This window comes from Mya arenaria, chromosome 3 (assembly GCF_026914265.1).
Source record: "Mya arenaria isolate MELC-2E11 chromosome 3, ASM2691426v1".
In the NCBI taxonomy this organism is placed as follows: Eukaryota; Metazoa; Mollusca; class Bivalvia; order Myida; family Myidae; genus Mya; species Mya arenaria.
Genome location: NC_069124.1, coordinates 42,041,250 through 42,055,631, shown reverse-complemented (window position 1 = coordinate 42,055,631; position 14,382 = coordinate 42,041,250). Strand labels below are relative to the sequence as shown.

At 35.2% G+C, this 14,382-nt stretch overlaps 1 protein-coding gene across 8 annotated transcripts in view; it reads left to right on the top strand.

Moving 5' to 3' along the window:
• The window catches only part of LOC128228286 (leucine-rich repeat-containing protein 49-like), a 70,282-nt gene that overhangs the window by 9,035 nt on the left and 46,865 nt on the right, over nucleotides 1-14,382 (top strand). For 5 of the 8 annotated variants that reach the window (XM_052939506.1, XM_052939504.1, XM_052939502.1 and 2 more), the window contains one exon: nucleotides 6,990-7,181. The exons of 1 other annotated variant lie outside the window; for it this stretch is intronic. In XM_052939506.1, coding sequence (XP_052795466.1) covers nucleotides 6,990-7,181 — 192 coding nt within the window. Of the gene's footprint in view, nucleotides 1-4,160; nucleotides 4,577-6,989; nucleotides 7,182-14,382 lie in introns of those variants that run through there. 2 more of the 8 variants (XM_052939503.1, XM_052939510.1) reach the window with 2 other exon arrangements.

Below are 14,382 nucleotides of genomic sequence, written 5' to 3'. Positions count from 1 at the left end.
AGAAAAACAGTTGAAACTGAATAACTTTAGTTAGGGTTGACATATCTTGACCAAACTTGGTATAAGGAAGAGTTTATAGAGACCTTTCATGGGATTGCATTTTGAGTCCCTAGGGTCAAGGTCACTGTTACTTAAAATAGAAGAATGGTTGAAACTGAATAACTTTAGTTAGGGTTCATATATCATGACCAAACTTGGTATGTAGGAAGAGTTTATGGGGACCTTTTATGGGATTGCGTATAGGGCTTCTATGGTCATGGTCAAGGTCACTGTTACTAAAAATAGAAGGATGGTTGAAACTGAATAACTTTAAGTCAGGGTTCACATTTCTTGACCAAGCTTGGTATTGCCATCGTCAAACTCACCTATGAAACTGAATAATTTCAGTAAGGGTTGACATATCTTGACCAAACTTGGTCTATAGGAAGAGCTTAAAGATACTTTTCATGGCATTGCGCTTGGAGTTCCTAGAGTCAAGGTCAAGGTCAATGTTACTAAAAATAGAAAAAAACATTGAAACTAAATATCTTTAGTTAGGCTTGACATATCTTGACCAATCTTGGTATAAAAGAAGAGTTTATGGATACCTTTCATGGGATTGCATTTGGGGTCCCTAGGGTCAAGGTCATTGTTACTAAAAATTGAAAAACAGACACAGGCTGAAGTTCTTCTGTCAATCATTGCGGCGTTTATATTTTTCATACATTGTAGGCACATTATTCTGGCGAAAAGTTTATTGAGTTACAGTACAGAGTCATGATAAAATACAATAACTTAATCTTATGTAGTTTTGGTGATTTATATATTAGCTACGTAGTAATCATGCAGAATTTAAGCAATACCCCTTCAAACAATACCAAAATTATATACATGTAGGGTATTGCAACAACATCAGGTTGATGGGGAATTTCTCATTATAAGCTTATTTGTGGGTTGGATTCCTTAATAATTACAGAGTTATGACCCTTGATTAACCTAAATAACCTATAAATCAGGAGCGTTTGCTTTCAGCTCACAGTCACAGTAAACGAGGCCCTTGTTTTTAATGATTTCATGTTTTTTTCCACTGTATTTTCTCCTGGTTTCCTTAAGATCATCCACAATTAGACTGTTTGATTAATGGACGCCCTTAATCTAGTGTTTGTTTTGTATTGTTTATATATTGTTCATAAAATATTTTAACTTGACATGCATGAGACAAGAAAATACTTAGGTCAATATCTGTTTGTGATATGAACAAACATCATAAAACCTCTATGTCAGTAACTTGTTTGGATTTCATTATCAATACTTTCCTTCATTCAAAGCCAGGTGATTAAACTATATGTTTTCTGATAACATTATTGGCTGTAAGTCTTTCCCATAGTAAGTCTTTCCCATAGTGCGTAAATTATAAAGGATGACAAAGATTTATATTGTTTGTGAACTCAATCCTTCCACCTGTTAGTCAGAAATGTAAAAAATTTAAACTTATCATACCAGGAACGTAGCATTATAACCAACGGGTTGCAAAAGCACAATCAGAGTGATGATCATAAAAATAATAAAATGTATTCTGGGGGAAGGTTGGCAAAAAAGAACTGAACAAGCTATTTTATATATATATATAAAAATGTTTGGATTTTTTTTGTGGTATTTGGTCAGTCAGTCGGTCGGTCAGATGGTCGGACTGTCGGCAAAAAAGTACTGAACAAGTAATTTTATATATATATATAAATGTTTGGAATTTTTTGTGGTATTTGGTCGGTTGGTCGGTCGGTCAGTCATTTTAAGGTGAAAAATAGTTTCCGCTCAATTACTAAGGATCCTTTGGGTCCAGGAACTTCAAACTGGGTATGGAAATTGGTCATGACCAGTAAATGACCCCTCTTAATTTTGAGATCGGTTCATCAAAGGACAAGGTCTGGTGACCTTCAGGTGAAAACAGTATGTCAGCAGTGATCTAAAGCTGAAATGGTTTCTGCCCAATAACTAAAGAATGCTTGCATCCATGAACTTATAATACTTGCTATGCCTATTGGTCATGGCTAATTGATGATCCCTATTGATTTTGGGAACAGTAGGTCAAAATATCACGGTCAAGGTGACCATGATATGAAAAAACAGTTTCCTGTTTAATAACTAAAGAATGCTTCAACCAAGGAACTTGGTATGCCAGTCAGTCATGACTAGTTGATGATCCCTATAGCTTTTAGTACCAGAAGGTCAAAGATCAAGGTCGCGGTGGCCTTGAGGTGAAAAAAAAACAGTTTCTGCTCAATAACTAATGACAGCTTCACCTTGGAACCTTTTTTGATTTTCCAATTAGTCATGTCTAGTAGATGACCCCAATAGATTTTGGAATCAGTAGGTCAAAGGTCACAGTCGCTGTGACCTTGGTGTCAAAAAAACATTTCGCTGAATAATTTATGAATGCTTGTACCAAGGAACTTTATGCTTGGTATGCCAGTTGGTCATGAGTTTGAATGCCTAGTTGATGGCCCTTATTGATTTTTGGATTTTTGGATCAGTAGGTCAAAGGTCAAGGTCGCGGTTTATGTTGCAGTGACCTAGCTTGAGGTAAAAAAGCCATTTCTGCCCAATAACTCTGTAACTTTATACTTGGTAATTGCCAGTTGGTCATATCGAGTAGATTACTCGTATTGATTTTCAGGCCAGTAGGTCAATGGTCAAGGTGCCATTGAGGGAAGAAAAAAATGATTTCCATTGAATTAGAACACTTGGGCCCAGAAACTAAGCGTGCTTGGTTTGCTAGTTGGTTTTGATAAGTAAATGACCCCGTTTGATTTTGAGGTCAGTAGGTCAAGGTCACAGTGACGTTAAGGTGAAAAACAATTTGTTGGTCACCAGTCAAAATGTCGCTCTTCTTTCCGCTCTATAACCAAAGAACACGTTGACTTCGGTACTAGCTACATTTGTACCCCAAACTTCATACTTGGTATTATAATGCTGGTTGGTCATGCCTAGTAGATGCCTATGTTAGTTTGCTCAAGAGCCTCAAATAGCAATCTCTAGTTTTTAATATTTTTACTTTCTTACATTTAAGTATGACTTAAAATTCATGTTTTCAATATTTCATATGTACACATTATTTGCTTTCCAAACAAGTTATGAAAATTGTCATAGAAAAATGCCCCCCTAATGTTCCAATCTTGTTTAAAATTACATCACTTCATACAGGTTTTTGTTTAAAGTTTGTTTTTCATACATTTGTGAAAGCCTTTGTATCCGTACTTATTTGTTTAATTTTGTATGTAAATACGCTATCGGTAAATTTAATGCTTTTTAATTGGCAAGTTAAAATCTTTCCTTTTTTTGTGATTTCCTTTTCAATGTCTCTGATTATTATGAGAAAACTCAATTTTAGTAATTCACTTGTTGTGTTATACATTATAATAAATGCAATTGGTGATGATGATTATGAACGATCGGGCCTGAAAGTTTAATTTTCAAGTGGTAAAGAAGTTAATGATAAGCTTTCTAAAATGTATAAAACTCCTGAAAGTTGCTTTTGAGTTCTGAATTGAAAAGTTTGTTCATTTTTGAATTGGATTAATTTACTGTGTAATAGTGCATTTCTTTAGATTTGTTCTAATGATATCGGTGATTGGATTTTAAAGGGAAACATAATTATTCATAGCGCCGCATAGAATCTTTAAAGATGTTTTGACACAAGTTTTAAAAGATTTGAAACAGAAATGAATGATTTGTGCACGTTTCATTTTGAAACATCGGAATTAAACATTTGGATATATAATTATCATAACATTTATGAAATTGCAAATTAGTAAAAGTTTTAAAATTTAACTCACCACTGTGTAATAGTGATTCGCCATGGATATTATAGATAATCTTGCTGTTACTTGAAGATTTACTAGTAGTTTGATAAAATATAACCTCGGGTGTGATAATGTGCTAAAATATTTCATTTTCAACTGTCCTGCTATCTTATTTTAATCAGATTTGTTTTGTAATGATGCTTTAAGACTCTCATTATCCTGGACAATATTTTATCTGTGTGCAAACTGATGATTTTTTTTAGAAGTTGAACATCTGGGGACTATTTTATCTGTTGGCAAAATGATAAAACAATTATTGGATATAGAAAATTTCCAGACTATTTTATAATTGTGGCCAAAATGTTAAAAATTATCGAAAAATAGAACAGTTTGAGTCAGACATTATTGGAAATAGAACATTTCGAGACTTCTTTATTTATCGGTATATTGTGATAAAATATACCTGAAAAAATATTAATGAGATTATAACTAAGGACAGAATTAAAAAGTAAAATGTTATAACTAATTTTGATGGTGCGAAATAAGAATTGCTTAACAAATGAAGTGAGCAAACTATTAAGCTGAGTGAACATCAGATGATTAAGCTTAAGTTTTTACTGAAGGAGTTAGGATTTAGGATAAAGATATAAGGTAAAAAAAGAGATAAAGGATGTTAAAGAAGCTACCATTACGACCGCGCACAGCCCCGACACGTGTGACAAGGCTAGGAGATGATCACATGGCAGAGGGAAACGTACCTTTTTATGTGGTATGGGTTCGATGCATGCCCAATACAGGTACTTGGAAATGGTATAGAACCCCGTATAAGGCAATCATAACAACTTACCATCTCCATAGACCTCCAGAAATAGGCCGCAACATATAAGAAAATGTAATGAGCCCGCCATGCAGCAATTAACTCAATTATCATTTTGCTAAGTAAACCTATTTGATATCGTAAACAATGTACTAAAGTGAATGATTTCGATTGATGTCTTATAATTGCGCTTTGGAAAAACTTGAATCTGACCATTATAGAACATGCAGGTATATTATATCATAATAAACACATACAACATGTTTTCAAATGAGCGCCATCTGATGATGGACTATTTTTAAAGACCTGTATTATTTCCAAGAACATATCTGAGTGTGAGTCTATCGGGTATTATAGTAAGCCAAGGTGTTCCGATTGGTTAAAAGGTTCTAGTTGACCATGCTATGGGTAATTGGCAATGTTTTTAGCTTACCTTAGCCGTAGTCTGAGGGTGAGCTATTAGTATCAATGAATGTCCGTCGTCCGTCCACACTTACGTTGTTTGTTAATACTCCAGTGGTCACATTTTTGCCTCAATTGTCACGAAACTTGGTCAGTATGTTTGTCCTAGTAGTTACTTGAACAAGTTTGAATATGGGTCATCTTGGATGAAAAACTAGGTCACATGACCCAAAAATAGAAAATTCTTGTTAATACTCTAGAGGCTAGTTTTTCAGTCCAAATATCCTTGAAATTTGTCAGAAAGGTTGTTTCGTTAATTTCTAGCTCAAGTTTGAATATGGGTCATCTGGGGTCAAAAACTAGGTCACAGAGCCCAAATTTAGAAAAACCTTGTTAACACTCTAGAGGTAACATTTTCAGCCCAAATATCCTGGAAATTTGTCAGAAAGGTTGTTTTAATAATTTTTAAGTCATTAGTTTGAATATGGGTCATCTGGGGTCAAAAACTAGGTCACAGAGCTCAAACATGGAAATACCTTGTTAAAACTCTAGAGGTAACATTTCCAGCCCAAATATCCTGGAAATTTGTCAGAAAGGTTGTTTCGATAATTTTTAGGTCAAGTTCGAATATGTGTCATCTTGTGTTAAAAACAAGGTCACAGAGCCCAAATATGAAAAAGGCTTGATAACTCTCTAGAGGTTACATTTTCAGCCAAAATATTATGGATTTTTAGGTTGTTTTGATGATTTCTTTGTCAGGTTTGATTATGGGTCATTTAGGGTCAAAAACTAGGTCACAGGGCCCTAGTATTTACCGTAAATGACTGGATATAAGAGGATAGGGAGTATTGGACGCAGGCAAAAAAATCCGTTAAAAATCTGAGAAAAAACTTTTAATCTAAGTTTTGGGTTCAAGGACGCATAGAAAATATGTCAAAATCGTCTGCCAATCTTGGCCACCATGTTTGTTGACAGTGACAAAAATTATTTTTTTCGTGAAAATGGCAATGGTTATCTTTAAAACCATACAATGAATCATCCCTTTCTACATAAATCTAAACAAACTCTCCGCGTGAAATCGACCTCAGAAAAATGTTCAAAAGCTTGTTACTGGGTATTATACGCAGGCATTTTTTTTACATCGAAATCTGAGGGGAAAAAATGCGTCTAATACCCAGTCATTTACGGTAAAAGCCTTGTAAACTATTTAGAGGCTACATTTTCAGCCCAATGTCAAAAACTACTAATAATCAGGGATGTGATTTGTTTGCGGATTTGGGAGTTCCGCGGATCAAATGGCCACAGGGACCCCCCCCCCCAAAAAAAACTTGTCACGAAATTGGACAGTCATGTGACAGGAATCTATTGTTACTTCACACTATAGACTACCTGTAATTTAGCGCTGGGTCCTATGAGAATCTAGATCATGGTTTCCAAGTGTAACTTTCACTTAAAAATAATTATCACCAACTCGAAATGTTCATGGTAAGAAATACATTTTGCTATTAAAGTATAGCATTTATAAAATCATGTCAATTATATATTTATATATATACTAACACAAATTTTATTTTAAACTTGTATTATGATTTTGTTAAATTTATATGTCATTCAACCTATTTTCAATCTCTGTAAACTATTCTTGAATTGCTTTGATAGTTATGTAGATAATATTATATCTCATCTCTCAACAAACAAAGTGACGAGGATGCTAAAATTTACTAACATGTTGACCACTTGGTCTGTTAGGATTCACCAAAAAAATGGTTAAAGACTAATGCATGTATATAAATCATTTTTGTAGATAGAAATTGAAATCTCTTTACTTAATTATTATTGTGCATGAATTTATGAAAATATTAACGATTTAGACAGTTTAGTTCTTTGCACGGTTGGGTTTTTAATTCAGCATAGTTTATAATAGGACTGGGTGTTTTAATTGTTTGCACACAACGGCATGAGATTGTTAGACACTCACACTTTACTTGCAGAAAAGATCCCCATTCACTATCGCAGCAGCACAAAACGCACCCAGCAACAGATCGTCCCCGTGTCAGCGGCAAATGTGCACGATCTCTCGCACGTGCCCGTGGAGCTCATCACGGGCGATGACGAGGATGGGCGCACATCACGGGGCTCACTTTTCTCCCCCAAACAGACTAAACCACCCACGTTTTTGCCAGGTTGGTGATGGTTGTCCTACTAACAGTTTTAGGTTTTGTAGTAGTCAATAGGTATTATTAACAAGGAGTCTAAGTTGCAGAAGTATTGTTCACAATTTCCAAGCAAATAAACAAAGAGGTATATCAATGACATTTAGAGATTCTGATTTTAAGTAAGATTATAATTACATAAATTAAAACTAAGGGAAGTAACTGTCTGTACATTAAAAGTTGTGATTTTATAATAAAGGGAAGTAACTATGAAAAAATCAACGGATAACAGCCAACCACTGGATTTGTTTTATGCTGCCATGCTGATTTGAAATTTTTATTATCATGATGAAAAAAGGATATCTAAATTAATGATTAAATACACATTGAGATTTTTACTGTGATACTTAAAAAGGTATGTCAATAAGTTGTTAATTATTTTGTTTGTTGGAAAGGTGAATTATACTTCTGCTGCTTTTATTTACGTTTGATGCACATTTTCGTAGAAGTTTGTTTTGTAGATGTGTAAATTATTAATATTTTAGAAAATTTCAGTGAAAGTTGAATAGACATGCTTTGCTTGTTATTAACATCAGATTTTGTTGACAGAGAAAATAGTAAACGCAGAACGACCAATGAGGAATGCTTTCCTTGTCTGCCATGGGAAAAGCTCCGGGCAAAGCTCTGGGCAAAGTTCCACTGGTCTTGTGCCCGTGGGGCAAGCAAGTACGGGTAAGAGTCTGGTACCGGTAGGCTCTTCATATACCCTGCATAGGTCGTAGAACCTGTAGCCTGTAGCAACTCTATATATGAGCGCCAGGGATTTTTTCAGCCATTTTAAGAAAAAGGACCCTATGTAGAATTTGGAAAAATAACATTGTTTTCATCAACTTTTCTTTAACAATGCTAAATAATTTCCACATAAAACCCCTACAATTTAAAAAAAAAGGCAATTGAGTTTGTTTATATAGTTCTGTTAAAATATAAGTGAATACGGTAATTGTATAACTCCTGTTCTGGATGATTTTTCCCATTTTTTCTTTGGATTCTTTTTCTGGTGACTGGGAAAAAGCATAGACTAGATTGCTTTTGCCAATATCTGGCTCTCACGAAAGGGCTGAAAAAACCCTGAGCGCCACGTTATCAGGGGGTCTTATTTTACCTCTCAGGCTCTCGTAAGTATAGGTTAACAAGAGCTGTCACAGTATGTGACGAATGCCCCTGAATGTGACATTTACCTGTGAACAAGGTCAGTACATGAAAAGTTAAAGATCAAACACTGACCTGATGTATGCATGTGGATCTTGCATATGACACACAATGTTTGACCTTGAACTAAGAGGTAGGGACACGGGTCTTGCACGAGACACGTCGTCTTGGTATTTTGAACACATATTGTGGCAAGTCATTTTAAAATCTGTCTATACAAGAGAAAGTTACAGCCTGGACACGACAACCTATACTCTATGTACTTATATGCAGCATTCCATTGTGAATAAACACTAGGTGTGACCTTGACCTTAGAGGTAGGGACACGGGTCTTGCACGCGACACGTCGTCTTGGTATGTTGAACACATGTGACAAGTCATTTTAAAATCTGTCCATACAAGAGAAAGTTACTGCCCAGACACGACAACCTATACTCTTTGGTCTTATATGCAGCATTCCATTGTGAATAGACACCTAAGTGTGACCTTGACCTTAGAGGTACAGACACGGGTCTTGCACGAGACACGTCGTTTGGTATCTTGAACACATGAGGCAAGTCATTTTAAAATCTTAACTTGCCCACCATCGGGGTCGTAAAAAGTCAGGTAGGGTTGCCATGTAACTGTGTGGCACCTAATTTAGAAAATAATAATAATTTGGACTAGGGATTAGGCAATTCAAAGAGGCAATATTATACAGGTTGTTAACATAGCGGCTAAAGCTTGCCATAATGCCAAGCATGGTAACGAAGAACCCGTAGCATCTATATAACACCCTATATTGCAAGCTAATGTTCTCAGAAGGCCCAAAATGATATCAAGTTACAGACAGGGGTTCCGATATGCACTCAACAAAAGTTTACTTGGGGATTTGAGGGAATTTGCACAATAAGTTGGAAATGGTGTGGGTGCTGGGGGGGGGGGGGGGGGGGGTTGTCGCTAGAAAGAAATCTGAGGCATAGGGAAAATTCCTTCCAATAACAAAATTGACTCACTAATTTGTTTACTTGATCACAGTGTTTTAATAAATTGTCACTCACAATTTTCACATTTATATCATGCTTCGCATTAGAGTGAAATTATTCTTCCTGCAGCTTTTAACTCTGAATGATCTGATGGAACCTCACATGATTGATTCCGTGTTTGGTAATTACTATAAGCTCACTCCTCTAGGTGTTATTTATAATGCGCAGAGTGTGCTGTTCTGGGATTCCGATTACTTAGTGTTGAAAACTCAGTCCTTTGGTTGTCTTTCTGTCTAAATTTACCATAATTTGCTTTAAATTATTTAAAAAGAAATGTCCGTGCAAGAATATCCATTATGGCATCTTCACTTTGAGATTTAAAATATTTTGCTATTTCTCAGGATATTTGATAGATTATAATTGCCTTCAACTCTTTTTAAATGAATGCAATCGCCATGCTTTCTTAAGTTAAAAGATATATTTTTTATTATTATAAACGAATTCTTTCAATAATGGATTATGTCATAATGATCTATAATTAATGTTTGGTTAAGCTAAAATATATTAGTTTTAGTTGAAGTAGGTATTGATATAGTCAGCCTTTGTAAAAAGGAACTATATATTTATATATATATGTAATGGTAAAAGAATAGACTATATAGCTGGGATTAATATTTTCAGATTTTACATTTAGGAAGATTTATGTAATGATTTATGGTTTACGAAAACAAGATTTGAAAGACACTTGATTTAAGCCAAAAGCACTCTAATAAAAGTATAAGGATTTTCTTCCTTTGAAATTAGATTTCATTCCAATGATTCAAGTTGACTCAATTCACGGTGAAATAAGTTTTTTAGTATTAATGATCTTTCTCCAATATATGTATCAGTTTTAACGGGAAGAAATGGCGTGGATTATATGATACAGCAAAATGATAAAGAGCATCATTTATAATCTGACAGGTATATTGTCTTCTTTGTTAATATGAAGGTATTTTTGATTCAAATAATGTATTGTATAGGTTTATAATCTTACATTCATATTTGAAAAGGTATAAGTGAAACTTGCAGATCTTGTAGTATAAATTATAAGGCCACATCAAATTCATGTCTTGTTTGTTGGATTTTAATCGCACATATTATTTTTCAGAAATTAAAAATAATATTTAAAAATAATACTTTCCTGCAAAATGGTTTTTCATCAAATTACACAAAAATGTTTTTAGACTTATATTATATGAGGCCATTTTTTTTCAACTACGTTTTTACAAATCCTTTATAACTCATTATCAACGTTGCGGTCTTTTAAGGCCTTTTGCAAAATACTAACAAAGAAATTCTTTTTAAATTTTTTGTCTTTACATGGCAAATGTAGAATGACGTTATATAGGAAATGACATTAAAATATTTAAGTACGCCAAATCAACATAAGTCATGACATAAATAATATAAAAGTACGCCAAATCAACATTAGTCATGACGTCATAATATAAAAGTACGCCAAATCAACAATAATTATGACATTCCACAGTTTGAAATTGCACCTGGAGGGGAGGATTGTTCAACAGTATATGAGTAAAAAATATGTTTCCTTTGCCTGCTACTGTTAAACACTAAAAGAAATGAGAGGATTGTTTATTTTGCTGGCTCGCTCCAGTTTTTTAGGCAAAAATCCGAGAAACAAAAAAATAATTTTGTGTGGTTTATTAGATAGGTAATGTAATATACTTATGTAAGCATTTTCGGCATCTTAAGGAAATCTGAATGTGTGTATGTTATAACAAAAGTCATAATTGTGCTTTGTATGTTTTTTTCATTCAAGTATATTGATGATTAAATATGATCAATATGATGTAAAGTTAATACATTTTTGAGTGTTAATTTAAGGACATTTAAAGCAATGAATAGTTTTTCTATATTTCATGGCCCTTATAAAGGGCTGCATGGAAAATACTCCACCCCTGGACTAGCGCACATGACCAGTAAGAAATTGTCACAATAGTTATTATAATTATTTATATGATCTGTGTTATTTTTATTGTTTGTGATTTTCTTTTTTAAATATTTTTAATTATTTAATTTTTCATGTTATCAGTATGGTAACCACATGCTTTAAGTAAATTGATAAAAATTATGGTGTTCACTACCCTGTCTAGAATTAGATGAACTATTCATGAACTATTCATGAATGACAATTTGGACAAATCGAGTTCATGAACTAAATTGGAGTTCATGAACTTGAAATTAAAATATTAAGCCCGCTAGTTAATAAACCGGGCTGCCAAATGCCTTTTTGAGGTAATCATTTTAAATTTCATACAGATATTGCATAACTGTGTTTAAGAAAAATGCATCGTGCAAAGAAACGTTATTTTTTGTAGGGTATTTTATAAAGTTATTGCCCTTTGCTTATAATTTTTCTTATTTTTTCACTTCTCTACATAACTTTATATGTTTCTGAGGTATTGACTTCAACTGTACAATTTGTGTGTGGTATTTTTGGATTTTTGTTTATGTTTTTGGTGCTCAAAATATAATGCATTATTTCACAGATGTACAAAACAGTAACATCAGTCGCTAACCTCATGATGGAAATTGTTCACTCCCGGGTTACGTGATCACAAGTGTACCAAGCCCAATAAGATCAGTGCAGATAATATAGTAACTGTTACTAAACAGTCCTCCAAACATGATGAATTTTGTATCACAGTTTTCTAAGATTGGCTTTGTTTTAGGGAATTATTAGTCATTCACAGTTTATCGCCATTGAAAGTAGCAGTTTGCTTGGTGTTGATTATCATGTATGCGTTTTTTTTTACATTATTGTGAATGTATCCTAACAAGTCAGTGTGGCTTGGTAAAGGTGTTACTTTGCAGGAGGGCATTTTGTCATTAATCCTTGGAGCGGTTTTGTAACTTTATATTAGAGATTGATATACTGTGATGTAAAAAATATTTTATAAGGAAATTTTTATGCCCCCCTTCGAAGAAGAGGGGTATATTGCTTTGCACAGGCATGTCGGTATGTCGGTCGGTAGACCAAAGCTTGTCCGAGTGATAACTGAACAATTCCTTGACGTATGGTCATCAAACTTCACATGAAGGTTGGGCCTGACCAGTAGATGACCCCTATTGATTTTGGGGGTCATCGGGTCAAAGGTCAAGGTCACAGTGACCTTTAATGGTAAAATAATTTTAAAGCTTGTCCGAGTGATAACTCAACAATGCCTGCACCCATGGCCCTCAAACTTGACATGGAGGTTGGGCCTGACTAGTAGATGACCCCTATTGTTTTTGGGGGTCATCAGGCCAAAGGTCAAGGTCACAGTGACCTTGAATGGTAAAAGGTTGTCCGAGTGATAACGTGACAATGCCTGCACCCATGGCCCTCAAACTTGACTTGGAGGTTGGGCCTGACCAGTAGCTAACCCCTGTTGTTTTTTGGGCTCAATGGGTCAAAGGTCAAGGTCACAGTGACCTTGAATGGTAAAAGGTTGTTCGAGTGATAACTCAACAATGCCTGCACCCATGGCCCTCAAACTTGACTTGGAGGTTGGGCCTGACCAGTAGATGACCCCTATTGTTTTTGGGGGTCATTGGGTCAAAGGTCAAGGTCACAGTGACCTTGAATGGTAAAAGGTTGTCCGATTGATAACTCAACAATGCCTGCACCCATGGCCCTCAAACCTGACTTGGAGAATTGGCCTGACCAGGAGATGACCCCTATGGTTTTTGGGGGTCATCTGGCCAAAGTTCAAAGTCACAGTGACCTGTAATGATAAAAGGTTGTCCGAGTGATAACTTGACAATGCCTGCACCCATGGCCCTCAAAATTGACTTGGAGGTTGGGCCTGGCCAGAAGATGGTCCCTATTGATTTAAGGGGTCATTGGGCCAAAGGTCAAGGTCACAGTGATCTTGAATGATAAAAGGTTGTCCAAGTGATAACTCAACAATGCCTGCATCCATGGTCCTCAAACTTGATATGGAGGTTGGGCCTGACCAGTAGATGACCCCTATTGATTTTAGGGGTCAAAGGTCAAGGTCACAGTGACCTTGAAAGCAAACTTGACAATTCTTGGACCTAATGGTCATCAAACTTGACATGAAGGTTGGGCCTGCCCAGTAGATGACTTTTATCGACTTTGGGGGTCATCAGGCCAAGGTCAATGTCACAGTAACCTTTAACGCAAAAAAGTTAACAAATCTTCCCCCACTGATATCTCAACAATGCCTGAACCTATGATCATTAAACTTGACATGGATGTTAAGCCTGACCAGTAGATCACCCTTATTGATTTTAGGATTCATAGAGCCAAAGGTCAAGGTCACAGTGATCTTGAATGGTAAAAGGTTGTCCGAGTGATAACTCAACAATGCCTGAACCCATGGCCTTCAAACTTGACTTGGAGTTGCATCTGACTTGTAGATGACCCCTAATGATTTAAGGGGTCATCGGGTCAAAGGTCAAGGTCACAGTGACCTTGAACGAAAAAAACTTGTCTTGTGATAACTTGACAATGCCTGCACCCATGGCCCTCAAACTTGACATTTAGGTTTCTGGTGACCAGCTGATGACTCTGGATTTTGAGTTCATAGAGTCAAAGGTCATGACGGTCATAACACACTTTATCCTCACACTTTAATGGTCATAATCTTAAAACAGCAACAAATCAGCTGTCATTTCGGTCCATGCATATTTCATTCAATTGTCCTTATAATCCTGACAACATGGCGCTCAGGGGGGCATAATGTTTGACAAACATCTCTTGTTTTTTCGTTTTTTTTTGCCTCAAACCTTTATTAACCCTTTTATTGCCTGGAGAAATATTTTTTTAATTTGTTTGATTTTATAGAACATATAATTTATAGTTTTTGGTAACAGAAAGATGTCAAGAAACCATTTGCCTAATAAAAAATTTTTTTTTTTTTTTTTTATATGCCTTCTCACAAAGTCGTTCCAAGGATTCTTTATGGAACAGCCATTACTGCATGAAAAATCAGTTAAGTAGTACATATCAAGTACCTTTTTGTAAGGCTAAGAAAAATAAAATTCTC